The sequence below is a fragment of the Papaver somniferum genome, chromosome 7 (assembly GCF_003573695.1).
Source record: "Papaver somniferum cultivar HN1 chromosome 7, ASM357369v1, whole genome shotgun sequence".
NCBI lineage: Eukaryota > Viridiplantae > Streptophyta > Magnoliopsida > Ranunculales > Papaveraceae > Papaver > Papaver somniferum.
In genome coordinates this window covers 84,106,599-84,126,096 of record NC_039364.1, presented here as the reverse complement: position 1 = coordinate 84,126,096, position 19,498 = coordinate 84,106,599, and the positions used below count along the sequence as shown (strand labels likewise).

At 36.6% G+C, this 19,498-nt stretch overlaps 2 protein-coding genes across 2 annotated transcripts; both read left to right on the top strand.

Annotated features, from left to right (window-relative positions):
* The first annotated feature begins 1,229 nt into the window (after positions 1-1,229).
* Positions 1,230-4,167, top strand: LOC113294854. The gene is made up of 5 exons (XM_026543231.1): positions 1,230-1,545; positions 1,650-1,978; positions 2,071-2,890; positions 3,111-3,430; positions 3,709-4,167. The coding sequence occupies exons 1-5, from the start codon at positions 1,230-1,232 to the stop codon at positions 4,165-4,167; spliced, it is 2,244 nt and encodes a 747-aa protein (XP_026399016.1).
* Positions 4,168-10,419: 6,252 nt separating this feature from the next.
* Positions 10,420-10,797, top strand: LOC113294853. Its single transcript, XM_026543230.1, has one exon. The coding sequence runs from the start codon at positions 10,420-10,422 to the stop codon at positions 10,795-10,797; it is 378 nt and encodes a 125-aa protein (XP_026399015.1).
* Positions 10,798-19,498: the final 8,701 nt, after the last annotated feature.

Sequence of the window (19,498 nt, the reverse complement as noted above, 5' to 3'; positions counted from 1 at the left end):
AAATAAATAAACCTTTGTTGCTTCTCGTCCACATGCTTTATCTCCTTGGTGCTTCAACATTACTCGAAAACTTCGTCTTTTCCAAGTACTCCCATGATTCCATAGATGTTCAATTAATTATCATAGTTGTAGAAGATCTGTAGCCATAACAATGAGAAAACAAAAGCTCTCGATCATTGTTATATAGTGTCATAGTATTATTATACAGTACCAAAGTTCTTATATCACAACTTCGACAACAATACTATGGTGATATGTGTCACTCCCCCTTAGTAAATACTTTTATCTCAACATGAAAACCACTCCCCCTTACATAATTATCCGTAAAACACGTAAACCATATGTATTTGTAGGGTGAACTACATATTAATTCTCCTGTTTTTTGTCAATAAATTGGCAAAGGTACGGAAACGGGATCCTAATGAAATTTCCACGGAGATGCTTCAAGACCAAAGAAAAGTACATATCAACTTGTTTAGATGCAATCATAAAGCCGAAGCTAAATGCATTCATCAAGGAGTTTATAAAGATACAAGATAACCCCTAAATATTCCTCAGCCGCACTCCCCACAAAGATATGGAAATTAAGCGCAAGTTCAAAAGAACTCTCCCCCATTTGATGTCATTCCCGAAAGAACAACAAGAGCGACCTTACTTTTACAAGAAAAGAAGGATTTCTTTGGACACCAAAAACCATAAGGAAATGATTTTGTATCCAAAAAATTATCAATCAAACTAATCACAAGAGAACCCATGATTAATTTAATCAGAATTCACAACCAAAATAATCACAAACGATTCTATGATTTGTTTAGTTGGAAATACTCACATAAGAAAACTTATGGAGCCGCACAGTATATACATAAAATATGGATCAGGGAAGATCAATACCGCGGAATATACAAAGATTCATTCTATCTTCATCACTATTTGCACAATGACAGACAATAGACATAATCTTTGTAAACAAAAGATTTTAACCTATCTTCCATCGAAGAATTTAATAAATAAATCTAAAAACATTGCAAGATGAATAACGTTGGACATAGCTATGTGTACTCACAATAATGGTTATTCCAAACCCTATTTATCCTTCTTAAACAAAAACAAGAAAAAAAATTCTCTTAAGAAGTTTCCTAGAAAAATCTATCCCAGACGAGCAATCAACGCTCGACCACTTTCAAGTTCCTCATTGGAATAAAACCTTACCAGAACCAACAGTAATTTCAATGTCAAGTCAGATGATTACTGTTAGTATTGGAGGTGTTCTTGTTTCTGGAATTCATGCTCATGTGGGGGTGGTTCAAAGAAGATTTTTATGGAGTGAGATGGAACTCATAAGTGACTTAAAGCAGCCTTGGCTTGCTATTGGGGATTTCAATTCCATAGTTTCTTCTGATGAGAAGATTGGTGGAAGAGCAACTAATAGAAGAGTGATGCAAGAATTTAATACTTGTCTTGATAATTGTGAATTAATTCAAGCTCCAAAGTCTGGGTTACAATTTTCTTGGTCAAACTGTCAACACGGGAACAAAAGGATTTTGAGTAATTTGGACAGAGCAGTGTATAATCATTTGTGGTTTCAAAAATTTGCTGATTGGGTTATAAAGTTGGGTTGATAATTGCCTCTGATCATGCTCCTCTGTTAGGTGGAAGTGCAAGCATACCCAAGCCTTCTAATATACCTTTTAAATTTCAAAAAATGTGGTTAAGTCATCCAGGTTTCATGGACTTAGTGTCTAATTGCTGGAATGAAGATATTGTTGGTGATCCAGCGTTTGTTTTATTACAAAAATTAAAAAGATTGAAGAATATCCTGAGAGACTGGAATTGGAATATGTTTGGTAATGTCCATGTCAAAATTAAAGAAGCTGAAGAGGAAGTTCAGAAAGCAATGAAATTATCAGATAACAATCCTACTGATGCTGCGATGCTGAACAATTTGGTTATGGCTGAAAATAATCATAATTCTAGAGAAGTGCAACTTAAAACAATGTTCCAGCAAAAACTAGAACAAAATGGGTTAAGGAGGGTTCTGCCAATACAAGCTTTTTTCATACTAATTTGAAGATTAGGCAATCAAGAAATTTCATTAGTAAACTTGAAGATAGTAATGGTGATATAATTTCAGATCAAAAGAAGATAGCATATACTTTAGTAAATCATTTTGAACAAAAATTCCAATTTCAAGAAACTGAAGAAGCTGATTCTCTCCTTGAAGTCATCCCTGAGGTTATTACTAAAGAAGATCAACAAATGCTTGATGCAGTTCCAAATGAAGAAGAGATAAAGGAAGCTATCTTTAGTATGAATCCAAAAAGTTCGCCTGGTCCAGATGGATTCTCAACTTGTTTCTACAAAGCTTGCTGGCACATAATTCATACAGTTTTTGTTCAAGCTATTCGATTTTGCTGGCAAAGAAGATTCATTCCAAAAGGGCTTAATTCAAATTTTCTAGTTATGTTGCCTAAAGTTGAAGGTGCTAAATCTCCTAATCATTTCAGACCAATTGGTCTTAGTAATGTCAACTTTAAGACAATTACTAAAATAATCAATACAAGAATGAGTTCCTTGATGACTAAAATGATAAGTCCTCAGCAGGTGGCTTACATTAAAGGGAGAAGTATACAAGAGCAAATCATTTTAGCTTCTGAGCTAGTAAATGGAATGAGGAAAAAGAGAAGAGGAGGAAATGTAGCTCTGAAACTTGATATTTCTCAGGCATATAACTCAGTAAATTGGCAATTCTTATTTCAGGTTCTTAGCAAGTATGGTTTCTCAACATCTTGGTGTCAGTGGTTGCAAACTTTGTATGAATCAGCAAAAATTTCTGTTATGATAAATGGTGGACCACAAGGATTTTTCTCTGTTGGTAGAGGACTAAGACAGGGTGATCCTTTGTCCCCCAACCCTATTTGTTATTATGGAAGATGTGTTGAGTAGATGTATTCATAAAATAGTGCATGAAGGCAAGATAGAGCCAATGGTCATAACAAAAGGTATACATTCTACACACTTGTTCTTTGTTTTGCTGATGATGTTCTGATTTTCTGTAATGGATCCAAGAAGAGTGTAGAGAATCTCATGAGCTTGTTGGATATATCAAAAAGGATCTGGTCAGATTATTAATAAAACCAAAAGTAAGTTGTTCATTGATGGAACTTCAGTCGTGAGGAAGAATCAGATAAAGGATCTCATGCAAATGGAATTAAGTCACTTCCCTGATAAATACCTTGGTGTTATACTTGCTCCTGGAAAATTTAAAGTATCCACTGTGTGGACAATGGTAGAAATGATTCAAAAGAAGTTAGCATCTTGGAAGGGAAAACTTCTTTCTTTTCAAGATAGAGTGGTGCTTATAAAATCAGTTTTGTGCAGCATTCTATTATATAATATGGCAGTATACAAATGGCCATCATCTGTCATTAAGGTCTGTGAAAAATTATAAGAAATTTCTTGTGGTCTGGAGATGGAGACATCAGAAAATATACAATATTATCTTGGAAGAAAGTATGCACTCCTTACACTGAAGGAGATTTGGGTATTAAAAGATTGGAGGTAATTAACAAGGCTTTGCTCATGAAGATGATGTGGAGAATTATAAACTCTAATGAAGAATGGGCTCTGTTTATAAAAGCTAAGTACATGAACAAAAATGGTCAATGGACTGAGAACTAGAAATTTTCTTCTATTTGGCCTGGATTTAAGTGGGCATGGAGTTCTTTAAAAGACAATATCAAATGGTGTATAGGTAATGGCAATAATATCAATGTCTGGTTTGATAACTGGATTGGTGATACTCCTTTAATTGAGAAAGTAGGCATGCATGACTATGCAAAGAACAATTTAAGCATGAAAGTTTCTCAGTTGATTCAGAACAATCAATGGAATATTCCTTCAGAACTGCAACAGATGATCACCTCTATGAGACTGTCTGATATTGTTGGAGAGAAAGACTTACTCATTTGGACTGGTCATATGCAAGGTAAATTCACTACTTCCTCAGCAGTTTCAATTTTAAGACATAAAGAACCTATTCTCGAATGCTCTAAGCATATATGGAACTATTTTCTACATCCTAGCACAACAAGTAATGTCTGGAAAATTATTCAAGGTATTTATGTTAATGATCCTACAATGGTTAAAAATGGATATGATAGCTTCTAGACGTTGCATATGTGAGAATAATTTGGATAGTATGAGCCACATTCTATGGGAATTCCCTTTCAGTACCAAAATCTGGGATACAGGGAGAAATAACGGAAATATTTTCAAAAGAATTATTACATGGAGGACAAGTCATACCTGACAATGCTTTCTTCCTTAATTTTTTGATTTTCCTCTTGAGATTGTTTATACTGGTCCTTAGATCAGATGCATGATTATTGATGTGCATATAATCAGAGCCTGATACTTTAGAAGCAGTGTGATCCTTGCCAATGGATGATATTCCTTCCTTGATTGAATCATCCTTCTTTCTTTGGCGTCTTTTTTTCTTTACTGGAACGTCAACCAACTTAGTTGTCCATATGACTTTCTTTCCTCTAAAATTGTAGAAAGAGTTAGTATCATACATATAACTAATAGGGGACTTGTCATAGTACTCTTTTGAATTCGAGGCATAAATGTTTTCAGTGTAGAGAGAAACAGGTTTGATTACTTCTTTCGACATCCATATAAGAATGTTATGAAGTTTTTCATTCCTTATCCGAAAACGGCATTTTCGTTCAACATGACCTTTGTTTCCACAATAGTAGCAGTTAACGATCACATTTTTAACGGTTCTCCTATGCCCTGTCTTTGAAGTACGACAATCTTTCTTTATAGAAGCATTAGCTGTAATAGATGAATTTTCACATAGTGAGTTATTACTAGCACATACAAAATTAATCTTTCCAGTGCTTGGAGCGTCTATTCTTTTATAGCTCAGACCACGTGTATCACGATGTTCTTTACATGCTCCTAACATGGAAGATAATTTTGTAGAGCTAGTATTGAATCTTTTCAGATTCTCTTCTAGTGATTTTACCTTGTTGACAGTTGTAGATAGGTCATTCTTCAATTGTTTTTCTTTAGCAAGAAAAAGGCATTCTCTGTCATTATAGTAGATCTGTTGAGAGTCATACTTTGCCTCAGATTCGACAAGTTTTTCTTTCAGTACAAATAAACTCTTCTGAAGTTTTTCACATTCAGCAACCTTTGAATGGACTTCTTCAACACGATCTTTAAGGATTGACTGTAAAAGCTTATAACCATTATCATATCCCTTAAAGAGTTTTTTTTAGTTTCCTGTTTTCACGACAGAGAGGAAACAGATATTCTGTCAGGTAGGCAGTTGATCCTTTTTTTTCTATGATATCGTCAAAGAGTATAGTATACTGTGAGGCTTCTTCATCAATACTTGGTCCCTCGTCTGAGTCACTTTCATCTGAAAGTTCATCAAATTGTTCATCTAGGCGATTTTCCCAGTTAACATCGGTTTCTGATAGCGGTAAAGATATGATAGATTTCTTGGAGGTCTCTGAACTCTTATCATCATCAAGAGGATCCTGATCAGGTTTTGCGAAGACAGAGATATCACTACTGTCCATAGAGTCATATCGCTACAAACACAGACTTTTGAGGTCTTGAACGTGTTTGCCTGCTCCGATACCAATTGAAAAAGCAGGGGTCTAACAACCTCACAAATATTTCGATTAGCAATCTGTATGGACTAACTCCAATATACTTTCTAGAGAATCAACTAGACAGTCAGACTCAATCTAGATAAAAGTATATCAAAGAATTAATATCTCAATCTCTCGATCTTTACTCAAGCAAATGGAAATCTGCGAGTCTTTATCAAATACTAGAGAGATAAACTTGGATGGTACCAAAGACCAATGTCCAAGTGTCAATCAATTTAAATCAACAACCAAAGGTTGGATATTCTGATTGATTGATCTTAATGCACAACTTGTTATATTTAAATTATATAACAAAATATAATGCGGAATAAAAATAACACAGGCACCAGAAATTTTGTTAACGAGGAAACCGCAAATGCAGAAAAACTCCGGGACCTAGTCCAGATTGAACACCACACTGTATTAAGCCGCTACAGACACTTGCCTACTACGAACTAACTTCGGTCTTGACTGTAGTTGAACCCTAATCAATATCACACTGATTAAAGGTACAGTTGCGCTCCTTGCGTCTCTGATCCTAGCAGGATACTACGCACTTGATTCCCTTAGCTGATCTCACCCACAACCAAGAGTTGCTACGACCCAAAGTTGAAGACTTTAATAAACAAATATGTATCACACAGAAAAGTCTACGATGATAGATAAATCTTTCTCCCATAGATAAACCTAAGAGTTTTGTTCTGTCTTTTGATAAAATCAAGGTGAACAGAAACCAATTGATAACCCGGACTTATATTCCCGAAGAACAACCTAGAATTATCAATCACCTCACAATAATCTAAATCGTATGGTAGCGAAACTAGATATTGCGGAATCACAAACGATGAGACGAAGTTGTTTGTGATTTCTTTTTATCTTGCCCTATCGGAGATATAATCTCAAGTCAATTATTCAATTGAACTCGTACGATAGAAAATGGCAAGATCAGACCGCTCAATTACAAGAGAAGTAGTTTCGTCTGGCTTCACAATCCCAATGAAGTCTTTCAGTCGTTAACCTACAGGGTCTCGAGAAGAAACCTAAGGTTAAAGGAGAATCGACTCTATCAAAACCAACTAGTATCATACAGGAGGTGTGGGGATTAGTTTTTCCAGTTGCTAGATGTCTCCTTTATATAGTTTTCAAATCAGGGTTTGCAATCCAAGTTACCTTGGTAACAAAGCATTCAATATTCATCGTTAGATGAAAAACCTGATTTAACCAAGCTAATTTCTTCCAACCATTAGATAGAAACTTAGCTTGTCACACACAAATGAAATGTATTTCATTTAGGTTTGAGTAATCGTACCTAAATGTGTACACTTAGTTGGTTCACAAATAGTTAACCAATGGTTAGCCATATGAGCACTTCCATATTCATCTTCTTCACATAACTAGTTCAAATGACTCATAAGAACTAGTTGAAGAGTTGTTCAATTGCTTAGGTCTTTATGAATAGACACAATTGAAACAACATTGGTTTGATTCACTTGAATCAATTCATGAAAAATATAGCCATGGTTTACAAAGATTGCATTCCTTATTGATTTAGTGTTTAAGTTCATGAACTTCCGATTTGAGAAATATAACCAGCTTGGGTACGCGTACGGGTACGTGTACCATAACTACCGGATTTGAGTTTAGAAACTCAGCAGAAATTTTCGGTTCGAAAACTTATGTGGGTACGCCTACGGGTATGCGTACCTATGTGACTGGTTTAACAGTTTGCAAACTTACAAACTCACCAGAAGTTTTCGAGCCAACCTGTCTCCTTCACCAATACCGTATGCACACATATGCGCACACTTGGTTTCCAGCACATGGATTTATAGACTAATGTGCGAACACACTATATATGCTAATATCCATAGTTGGTTACGTAATCTCAACTCTACATTTCAATCATTGAAACATTCTTCTATAATGTTATAACAGTCGTTATTCACAACTATCGTCATCAAAGTTATTTTCAAGATTGAAACGTCATCATGACTTTCTTCACGGGTTAAGATGAAAAGTGGTTAAAGCGAAAGCTTACCAACACATATTTCGAGGAAAAGATAGGCGAGTAAACTCAGCTCGAAATAGTAAATGTGTATGTATGAAAACTATCATACTTATACGACTTTGTCTCAAAAGTAGGAGATAGATAGACTTTTGAGTGATAGATAAGTTCAAGTCTTCACATAAGTTCCACTGGTTCCTTGAGTAGTTCTTCGTCTTCGTAAGATGATCGCCATGGAGTCTAGAGCTCAACTACACTAAACTGTCCTAAACCGAGACTTAACTATAAGTAGTCTAGAAATCAAGACATATAGTTTTGACAACTAAACTTGACAAACATGCTTGAGATAGCAACGCATGCGAGTTCGACCGAGCAATGCTCTAACAACTCTCTACAATGATTTTAAGCCTAACAATGCCAAGATCCAACCCAAAAATACATACCAATCACCTGAACTAGTTTTTTTGGGTTTATTTTATTTTTATTTTTTGCCTTCTTTTGGTTACTCTTTAGTCTTTTCGGCTTCTGATTCCAATTCCATCCATGTATTGATTACGGTTGATATTCAAACTTAATTATGTTGAAGACTTGAATCATAGTGTCTGCAAGAATGGTAGAAAATATGGAGAAGAAGAAGTGCGGTCGGAATAGACTTTCAACTTAGGTTTTTTTTTTAGTTATTAGTTGGGGTGGTTCCATTGTTGGGTGTAAACAAAAATCAAAGGTGTAGTATTTAGGATATGTGAAAAAATATGGGGTGACAAATAGGATAAATGGGGGTGGTAATTAATGAGAGTGGTAAATAGGAAAAGTAGGGGTGGCAAATAGGTGAAACCAAATAACATAACTATATACAAAGTTTTCTTCTTCACTCCGTTTGGATTACTCTTTTCTTTTCTTTTTGGGCTTTGCTTTCTTTTCAGCATTTTATCTTTTTCTTTAGCTTAGCTCTGACTCTGAAAGCAAATAGAAAATACCAAAACGCATAAAAAAGAACAAAAATAAAAATAAAGCTAAAAACAAATCTAAAAGCAAGTCCGCATAGGCGGCGCCAAAAATTGATCGAATTTTATATAGTGTTAAATATGGTTGTCGTTCACTCGGACTTGATGGGATTGATTTTAGGCTTAAATATAGAAAATACTAAAAATAAGAAAATATATATATATATAAAATATGGTCACAATATGAATAGATGACCGGAACTCGGGATTCCACCAAACTTTTAACATAAGGTTCAAATATTAATTCTTTTAACAATTATTACTCAATAAATAAAAATATAGACTCTTATTTTTGCCAAGGCAGATTTTCAAAATATTAGTTGTAAATCCTAAGCATGGGACATCAAAACATCTACGCAAGCATGATCTATCAAATGAAATGACAACTAATTAATCAAAATCATAATTCAATTTTAATTAGTGCAAAAGTCATAAAAAAATTAATTAAAATTACCCAGTATGACATTCGGCTTCCTCCGTCATTGCATTGATGGGTTTTAGCTCCTCATGTTGTAGGAACTCTCAAAATGATTTTTCATTGCTCAATAGTTTTTACAAAGAAGAAATTATATAACTCAGGGAATTTCCAACGATGCTGCTGCGTTACATAATTCACCGTTACAATATATGTCACAAACTGAACATAAACGTTACAAACAAACTGTTGGATATAAGACGTTGGAAACGACAGTTTTTGACGGTACTATGTTCTTCAGGTTCTTCTTCTCTACAGCAGCAGAAAAATATGCTATGCAGCTTCCTATTCTACTATGTAGCTGCCCCAATCCCTCGACAACCTTTCTACAACAACGCAGTACCCATTTTATACTCTTCTGTGCCATCAAATCTTCACAATAACTCCAAGAAATCTCCGTTAATGCCTTTCATCCTCAGGAATATTTTTTACGAAAGTTACGTAATTATTTTATTCTTTACCTCGTTCACGTGTCTGTTCAAGCTCTACACACTCCAAACTCGTTCTTACACGCCTCATCTGACGACAAATACTCTCAGGCCACACAAAATCTCCAAAAATAACTCGGAGAATCCCGAGAATATCTTCCTTCCTTTGTTCTCTTCAAATCGTGAATCTAGCCTAAATTAATCCAAAAAAAACCCATACCACGCCTGTTAGGCTTAATCACGTCAACCCAATCAATTACAACCATTTAATCTTTCTAAGACACCTTCAAAAATCGACGAGAAAAATTCTGCAGTTGAGGTCAATTTTCCCGCCAAAATTGTTTTTGAGTGAGAAAGAAGAAGGTCGCCCCTTATCAATTCCAGGGGTGCAAATATCTGATGGGTGCCCTTTATCAATTGAAGTTCCCCTTATCCAAAGTGACGATCTGTTTAGCAGTTGTCCTCCGGGTGCCAATAACATTTTTCTGGGTCATCTCCGACATACTTCTGGGGTGCAAAAACCACTTTTCGAGCAACTTTTTCTATAAGAGTTTATTTCCTAAAAATACCTGCAAAAACATAAAATATCAAAATAAGCACCAAATCGAGCACTATCGACATATATAATTGAGATCATATCAGACACAAAAATGTGTCTATCAAAAACCGCCCGATAGCTGTTGCAACTATCCGAGTTCGAGCTAAAATATCAGAGACCTAGAGGAGTGCGGGGCCAAGCGATAGCAGACTTACTGGCGATGTTCTCAGAAGAAGGTACCGACGAAGTGCATGAAAATATACCCCGAAAAGGGCAGTTGTTGAAACGGAAAAACCTTGGGCCATGTATTTTGACGGGTCATACTACGGGATTGGAGGAGGAGCATGGGTAGTGTTTGAAGCCCCACAAGGCGATCTCATGTCTTACTCTTTCAAGTTGGATTTCCCATGTAGTAATAACGTGGCTGAATATGAGGTATTGATACTAGGTCTAAGGATAGCCAAAGAGCTCAACCTTGGAAGCATGGAGGTGAATGGAGATTCCAAACTGGTAACAATCCAAGTGAATGGGGATTTTCATGTTAAGGAAGCACACCTAGCACCGGACGGAAGCGAGAAGCCTTATCTCTCAAATGAGATCAATAGTAGAGCATACATGCAGGAGCGGCAACCGGCATGCGGATGCGCTAGCCACCCTAGCAAGAAAGATGCGGCTAAATAGCGAAGACGGAGGAACGGTAACTGTGAAAAGGAAAGAACTGCCTAGCACCTGGAAAGAGGACTTGGCATTCGACGAGACGGATGATTGGAGGAAGGTATACGTTGAAGATTTGGCAAAAATTAATGAAGATCGCATCATGCACACCAAGGTTCTGAAACAATTTTTGGTAATACAAGGGGCACTATACTACCGACCAGCGGGGGATCACTCGCCAGATGCGAAAACAATAAAGAAGCGGAGAAAATATTACGAGAAATACATGAAGAAATCTGCGGGCAGACTGGTACTGTACGCCTCTATAGGAAGCTCCAACGACTCGAGGTATATTGGCCAAGCATGTCAGTGCAAGCGGCAACCATTCAGGATAATTGTGCCGATTGTCAAGCTCCGCCGCAACCTGCAGAAATATGCATAGTAGAAGAAGTCGATTTGAGGCAGCCGTACGTCGATTATCTTCAGCATAATAAATTACCAAAAGACATACAAGTAGTGCTAAAGATACAAAAGAAAGCGGCATGCTTCTTTATAAACGAAAATGTGCTCTATCGAAGGATACAGTAACACAATCCTACGATGCATGTTTGCCCAGGAAGCAGCGGAAGTCAGGACTAGATCCCATAATGCTAAACACCAAGGAATGCGAAAGTTATTCCTACTAATTTATGAAGGGGGGTTCTATTGGCCGACTATGGAAATCGACACTGCGGAACATATTCAAAAATGTTTAAGTTTCCAGATGCACAGAACGCTAATCAGGGCGCCACATACACAGTTACACAACTCATAGTAGCGACATGGCCATTTCACAGTTGGGGACTAGATCTGATAGGGCCCATAAACCCATATTCCTCAAAGCACCACAAATACATAATTACTATGATAGAATACTCATCCAAATGGGTGGAAGCAATACCATTGAAAGACTATGCATGGGAAACTATAGCCGCATTCATCAAGGAATACATCATCTGCAGGTTTGGCGCACCAATGATAATCCGAGCAGATAATGCCAAGTCATTAAGTATGTAATAGACTTACTACAACAATACAACACGAGACTGCATACGTCAACTCCCTACTATCCCCGAGGAAATGGGCAGGCGGAGGCCACCAATAAGACCCTTCTTCGGATTTTGAGTAGAACAGTGCACGATCATCACAGAGGATGGCATGAGCAGCTACCTCTGACGCTATGGGCATACGGGATCTCGAAGCGTAGCTCAACAGGAGCATCACCATATTCTCTAGTATATGGAGAAGACGCCATCCTACCAACGGAAATAGCAATCCCATCGGCGAGAGTGGTAATGGCGAACCATACTACACCAGATGAAGTAAGTTGTTTTGCTCATTTGGGTACAATAAAAGAAAGAAGGGCTCGCGCGGAACGATTTGCAGGCGCCTATAGAAAGCGTACGGCTAACTACTTCAACCAGAGCGTTAAATAAAGAATTTTTAAGATTGATGAGTTAATTCTGAAGATCTCCCCACATGTGCAAAGGAACGCCAGCGCAGGGAAATTTGCAGCAAACTGGGAAGGACCGTTAAGAGTAAGAAAAGCTGCCGAGAGCGGATAGTACAAGCTAAAGAGGATGGATGGTTCCAAGATCAAGTCTTCCATCAATGGCAAATGGCTGAAAATTTTAATGCATAAGTTCAATTGATGGACAAGCAGTTATTTCGCATAATAAAGAAGATTTACAAATAACGAGCAAAAGGTATACAAATTTACAAAATGCTACGGTTGCTCCGGACATCCGGTCGGCTGACATACAAATTTACAAAAGGCTACTGATTGTTTTGCGCATCCGGTCAGCTGATATACAAATTTACAAAAGGCTACGGGTTGCTCTACACATCTGGTCGGCTGACATACAAATTTACAAAAGGATACGGGTTGCTCCGCGCATCCAGTCGACTGATATACAAATCTACAAAAGGCTACCGGTTGCTCTGTGCATCCGGTTGGATGACATACAAATTTACAAAAGACCACAGGTTTCTCCATACACCCAGTCGACTAACATGCAAGCCTACAGAAGGCTACGAGTTGCCATATGCGTCCGGTCGGCTATGCAAACAGCAACGCGCCCTGTTAATTACCGCAGGCCCACCTCACAAAAAAAAAGGGGGGGAGCGCGTTTTATTCACTTTGAAAACAGTACAAAGGGCTCACGCAACACCTTGAAAGAATAGGGGAAGGCGTGTTTCGCGCACCTTGAAAGAAGAGGGAAACGCGTTTTGCCTACCTAAAAAAATGAAGAGGGAGAAGCGCATTTTGCCTACCTAAATAAAAAAAGAGGGGGAAAGCACGTCGGACCTACCTTCATTATTTACTCACCTTAAACAGTACAAAGGGCTCACTCAACACCACATAAAATTTCTCATTTCATCAGAAATTTTCCATCCTTAACATCTCCAATCACGCAGAATAATTAGACATAGGTAGGCATTGTATAAAAAAGATTAAAAATAAAATAAAATAAAAATAAAAAAAAGGAGAAAAGAGAGACAACAAGGGACACAAATATACATTCCAAAGAGAGGGATACAAGAAAAAAAAAACACGGCAACAAAGGATATACATTCCAAAAAGAAAACAAGGTAAACGAACATGAAAAAAAAAAGCACACAAATAACAAAAAAAAAGAGAATAATAGAGAGGAGGATGGAATCCCTAAACCCCATTCGTCTCTTCAAGATCGTTCCGCCATAAGAGCACAACAATTAGTAATATCCTCGTCCAGAGCCCGCATCATCAGGAGCGCTTCCTCACACTGAAGACTCGCTGAAGCCAAAACTTGGCGAGCCACACCAATCAATTTGTGAACATCTTCCATGATCTTTTCGGAAGCTCGCGCTTCCTGCACGAGCTTAAGGGTCTCCTCGTGTTCTTCATGAAGCTTGTGTGCCTTGTCATGGTGATCATCCTATGAGTCTGCAGCATACCTACCTCATCCTTCAACACCAGTAGACGTGCCAGTTCGTTCCACATATCGATTGAACACACAAGCGCGGATACTTCCGCCATGGTTAAAGTATATCCATGAAGTCGTGGGGTCGCCTGTCCATACAAATATATGCGACAATCTTCTATGGCGTTGTCTATGTTAGCGACCTTCGCAACAGATTCTCTGAATAGTCTATCAGCAGCGAAACGCGCAGTAACGGCGTCATCCAATACGCGTTGGACTTCAAACGTCACATGTCCAGACGCCTGTGCCCTCTGAGCAATCAAGTATGTCTCGTACTGCTCATCAAACTTGGCGCGTGCGGTATTCCTATCTATTTCCCTCAGTTCCCGAAGCATCTCCACCTCAGCTTTCACGAGCAACTGTCGCGCCAACTCATCCTGTTTGTCCAGGAGGTGACCAGCGTGGGTACAGAAGCCAAAATCAAAACATAACCATGGAGAAGACGTGTCATTTTGTCAGAATACTTGCGAAGGAAGAAGCGAGAGGGAAGAATGAGTAAGGATTCAGGGCAGAAGTAACTATGAGGGCCACAAGCCATGTATTTATAGATAAGTTTGTGCCATAAATAATACAATAACCGCACATATCCACCAATGCATGTGAGGATATACAACCACCCCAATAAATGCATGGCAAGAATCCCATAGCAGTACAACCATAGAAGGGGAATGGCCATGAAAAGTGGAGAATCAAGAAATCGAGAGTGAACGGCTCTTGTACCTACTCTTTACTAGCACATCGACAGGCTACCGCCACGGGAGACATTGGAGCGCCAAACACGGCTAGGCGGAAGGGAAAAAGCGATTTGAGTATCATCCCGGGGACTTATAACCCAAAGTGAGAAGAAACACTCCTCGGATGAAGTTCAAGATGACTAGGGTTATTTGACAATCAACTCAATAATCACGGGACTAGTATTGATACACGAAAATAGTCACCCTCTAATAGGGCTAGGGAGTTCCCAAAAGAGAGGCCAGACCCATTAGGAAAATGGGGACTTGGGGACTAAAGCCCAAGTCCAATAGAGTATGTTCATGGAATAATAAGGATAAGGAGAGGATTAATGAGAAACTAGGGGTTGTATTAGGGAGAGTGACAACAATAGTAAATAAGATGATTCCAATGACATGTGGCGTGATGCCATGAGAAGAAGAGATTTTGGGAAAAGCCTATAAAAGGAAGGACATAGTACAATGGAAAACAAGCTCCCTATCATACTATTCGAGGAAAAGGTGTAGTCATTGTTGTGACTAGGACATGTAGGACCTATATCATCTTTACCCTTCAACAATGTAAGACGTACATGTTATTACCTTTACTACCATTTGTGTGTAACTTTTTTTTCCATAGGGAAATTCATTACTGAAATCAAATATGTGTGACATTAGGTTTCTCTTTGATCACGAGAGTACACACCCAATCAGTGTGTAACTAACTCAAACAAATGGAATCATTTAGAATTATATAGTGTAGTACGACCTAAACCAGCTCCCAAAGATGTTTTAAACCTATGTGATTTCTCATAGGCAGAGCAGGTTGTAGCATTATAATTTTCCCAAAAATTGACTTGAGAATTGATCAACGATTTATCAAAAGAGTTGAATCGCCATATTGAGTTTCATCATCCCTCGAAATCCTAATTTTTTCAAAGTTTGAATCTGAAACTTTTCGTTAAATAATGACTTTTTAAGATAATAGGAAAAAATGATTTTCGAAATTGGTGAACTCAATCAATGCATGGAAAGGTTCCTGATCACGCCTAGGTATCTCTTCTAAAGTATGACAATCTACTTACGCATGCAACTAAGTATCGACATTACCAGAAATACCCTTAAGGATTTTACTTTATTTCTTCTCTTTCTTTCTTAATTTATTTCTTTAAATACTCATTGTTTCCTTTTTTTCTTTGCGAAAAAAGTTGTGGGAGCCATTTATTTAAAACAATTATCTCAAAATTTTGTTCAAATGGAGTAGCATGTGGAAAATATACAGCTCCTTTAGTACCACATGCAGAATATGTGGAAGTTGAAGTGAAGATCTGATTTTATTTTATATAGTGTTTTTAATTTATTCTTTCATATACTTTGTTTTCTTAGTTTGTGTACTTGTACTTTAGTACGAGTACATGGGAATTTCATTGGAACCCTTGTATGTTGTTTATCGCTTGATAACCATTTTGTTTATGCTTGGAGAGATTCTAGCCCAAAATTTAACATAAATAGAGAAGTTATTTCTACATAATAGTAGATATAATACATAATCAATACATGTTGATCAGTTAGTATTAGTAGTGAATTTATTTTGTGAATAAAAAGTATTTTGAAAAATATATGAATTCAAATCCTTCATCGATATATTGAGTTAAATAAAATTTTCAATTTTTCTCCAATGCAATTATCCCAATGTTTATGGTTGTATTTCTCTGCGTGCCAGATTAACCACGGTAATAGAAAGAGTCGGTCAAAACATCTTTAACAAACACTACTATCAGGGTCGTATGAAAGTTTCTGGAGGCTCTAGGAAAAGTTACTAAAGGTAGCTTCATATAAGGAAGTTATATTAACTAATCAATTATTAAAAGTACAACAATGACTATAGTTAATAAAAAACTACTAGTCGATAAATTTTAGAAAGAGATTTTTCGTTTATGTTATGGAAGATAAAGTTTAATAAACAAAGCAAGATTAATAATATATATAGTAGTACATATTTCATAATATATGTGATGTGATATGATTACATATTCTCTTAACTCGAGTTTATTACATGTTATCACACGTACCAAGTGATAAATATGATATATACAAACAAAGAAAATAATATTGATACAAAACACATTGTTAGAGCATTGCTCGGTTAAAGCCACCAAGCATTGGTATGTCAAGTTTGTTGTCGAATTTAGTTCCAAAACTCGAAGCTGCTTGAGTTGACTGCTAGAGTCAACTTCGTTATGTTAGACTAGGAACATATAGATGTTGATACCTCCTATTATTACTCATGAAGAACCTGAAGACCTATTGAAAAGACGAGGGTACCCAAATACATCACAATCTTTTAAATATCAACCTATAAGTCCGATACCAAGCGTGATCGTCTATGGACAAAGTCGAGACAATACAACAACTATGGTATTCACTTTGTGTGATAGTCTATGGATATGAAATCGAGACAATACGACAACAAAGTGATAACTTGATGATAGGTACGGTATTATACCGAAACTCTATAGGATCAATATCAAGTGACTAGGATTAACGTACATGTGTAATTTACTTAATTATAATAACAATTATAATGCGGAAAAAAAAGTAAATGACACAACAAGATTTTGTTAACGAGGAAACCGCAAATGCAGAAAAACCTCGGGACCTGGTCCAATTTTGAGTACTCTCAGAATTAAGACGTTATACAAAATCTCATACCAACTTCGTATAGTTGAGACCAAGTAGACTACCCCTAGCTACTTAGTTTCCTCAGTATCCCTGCTTCTTCGACTTCTAGAGTCACGCACGTGAATCACTAATCTTTTTGATCGTATTGCAAACAGTAAAGGATAAAGCTATTTGGTAACCACTTTATTAATCTTGGTAATAAGATATTTATGACTCGTTAAGAAAAGCTCTTTCGTTTAAACTAATAAACTCCTTTGCCTGGTTAGATCAACCTAAATTTTGATTACCGAAATAACCAAACTCTAGATTTGCAATCAATCAATATAGATCTCAAAGAGAAACTATAAGGTGATGTCGATCTCATGCAACTAGCCAATCAAGTCTATCAAAGATAAACACGATTCTAGTTGGATCCAGCCAATCAAGGATTGTCCACACAATTCACAAGATACGAAACTAATAAGAAAAACTTCGTCGTCTTCATATCTTCGTTTGTCTTCAATAATAACCTGCACAACACAACTTGAATCCTCTTGTGATCAATCACACACAGAACAGAGTCTGTTAACAATGGATTATCACAAGTTGTCTTTAGATCCGAAAAATGGTTCTAAATATCCCGTCAATACTCTGATCTAGTTTGAGTGAGCATTATATCAGAATCGAAGGTTATCAAGAATAAACAAACTAGGTGCAATCAAAGTTTCAACAGCCGTAAGTCAATCAAATCAATAATCAAAAACTAAAATAACAATACAATTATCTAGTTTCCCACCAACGGTACTCGTGCAACTGCTTGATCCCACAAAAGTCTTTAAACGAGCGGTCGTAAGAGATTTCTCCTAATTAGGGTACTTTTCTCTCCGGATATATGGCTCCACTAGAAAAAAACAAGAATGAAGTTTGCCTGGATCTTGCAAGAAATGCAAATTCAAGCATTTATAGACCAATATGGTTTGGACAAGAAGAAATTCCAAAACCGAAAATATTCTCAAGATATTTATTAAAGTACCTAAATTAGGTTTTCCTATTCCAATTAATTACCAAACCATATTTCTGAAAACTCCCTTATAAAACTTTTATTATTAGTCTGGCACATTAACTTATAATATTTTCGAGAGGATATGCTTTAATTGCTGGTAATTAAAACATATATTATGAAAATCATAATTAAATTCTTTTCAATTTTTCGGTACGGGATCACCTTGAGTATCAATGAATATCTTTGAATAATTAATGATAAGAGTTATGTACATGTTCAAATAACGTCGACATCTAGAAGTTTCTTAGCAAATAGTGACACCCCAACTACTAAACCTGCTTAGCTAATAGGATTACAACCTAAATGAAATATTAAATCTAATTTACCGATTTTAAGAATCATAATTACATAAATGGAACCAACATAAACCCAAAACTCTCTAGTACTTTATAATGAGAAACTCTCAAAGTGTTAAGAATATATTAATGTGTGGTTTTTACAAATATCCAAGAGTACATATCTAAAAGATACATAGGCGTAATCTAATTATGTAAAGCTCTACACTACAGATATATTCACGTACACCAATTCTCCTGATAACTGCAACTGAAGTGGGAACGAGTGAGCACAGCATCCCAAAAGGGTGCTCAATGAAAACATGTAACTCTCAAGTAATCCCTAACATGCTTCACAATTTGTAAAAGAATATAAATTGAAAGAAACAGGAAGAAACTAATCATTTAGCAATTTATGCAACACGAAGCAAGTGTCACTCTAACCTCGCCAAACTCATTGGAGAAAACGACGCGAGACCAACCCTAATCAATAATAATAATATCGTCCACACAGAGTCCCCATACAAACCATGATTCAGAATATTACCATCAAGATCATAAAGTTAGACAAACAAGTATAATATGCACATGAGTGATTTCCCCCAAATAAAATAGTATATAATAATAATCAAACAGATGACTTACCTCCCTACTAATATTATTGTCGACGGATGACTTACCGCCCTACTATCTTAATAAGCATTAATATTCAAACGGATGACTTACCGCCCTACTAAATGAAATAGTTATAATAATATTCAGACGTATGACTTACCGCCCTATTAATACTATTGTCGATGGATGACTTACGCCCTACTTGACTTAGCTAGGAGTCGTTGGGAAACACGGACACTCTTCGCGGGAAAATCACACAACGCATATTATAACGCACACAATTATATTCAAAGTAACTATCGTATACCTTCAATCACAATATACACTCAATCAAATAGTAAAATCACATCATGCTCGCAATTAGAAAGTAAGCTCAATGATTAAAAGAAGTTTACAGAGTTC

Bases quoted from the DNA above. Each gene is read 5' to 3' on its own strand.
- LOC113294853 (XM_026543230.1), top strand. From the start codon at position 10,420: ATGTATTTTGACGGGTCATACTACGGGATTGGAGGAGGAGCATGGGTA.
- LOC113294854 (XM_026543231.1), top strand. From the start codon at position 1,230: ATGTCAAGTCAGATGATTACTGTTAGTATTGGAGGTGTTCTTGTTTCT. The intron at 1,546-1,649 runs GTAATTTGGACA...CTCCTCTGTTAG, and splicing joins CGGGAACAAAAGGATTTTGA to GTGGAAGTGCAAGCATACCC. The intron at 2,891-3,110 runs GTGATCCTTTGT...TATATCAAAAAG, and splicing joins TGGTAGAGGACTAAGACAGG to GATCTGGTCAGATTATTAAT.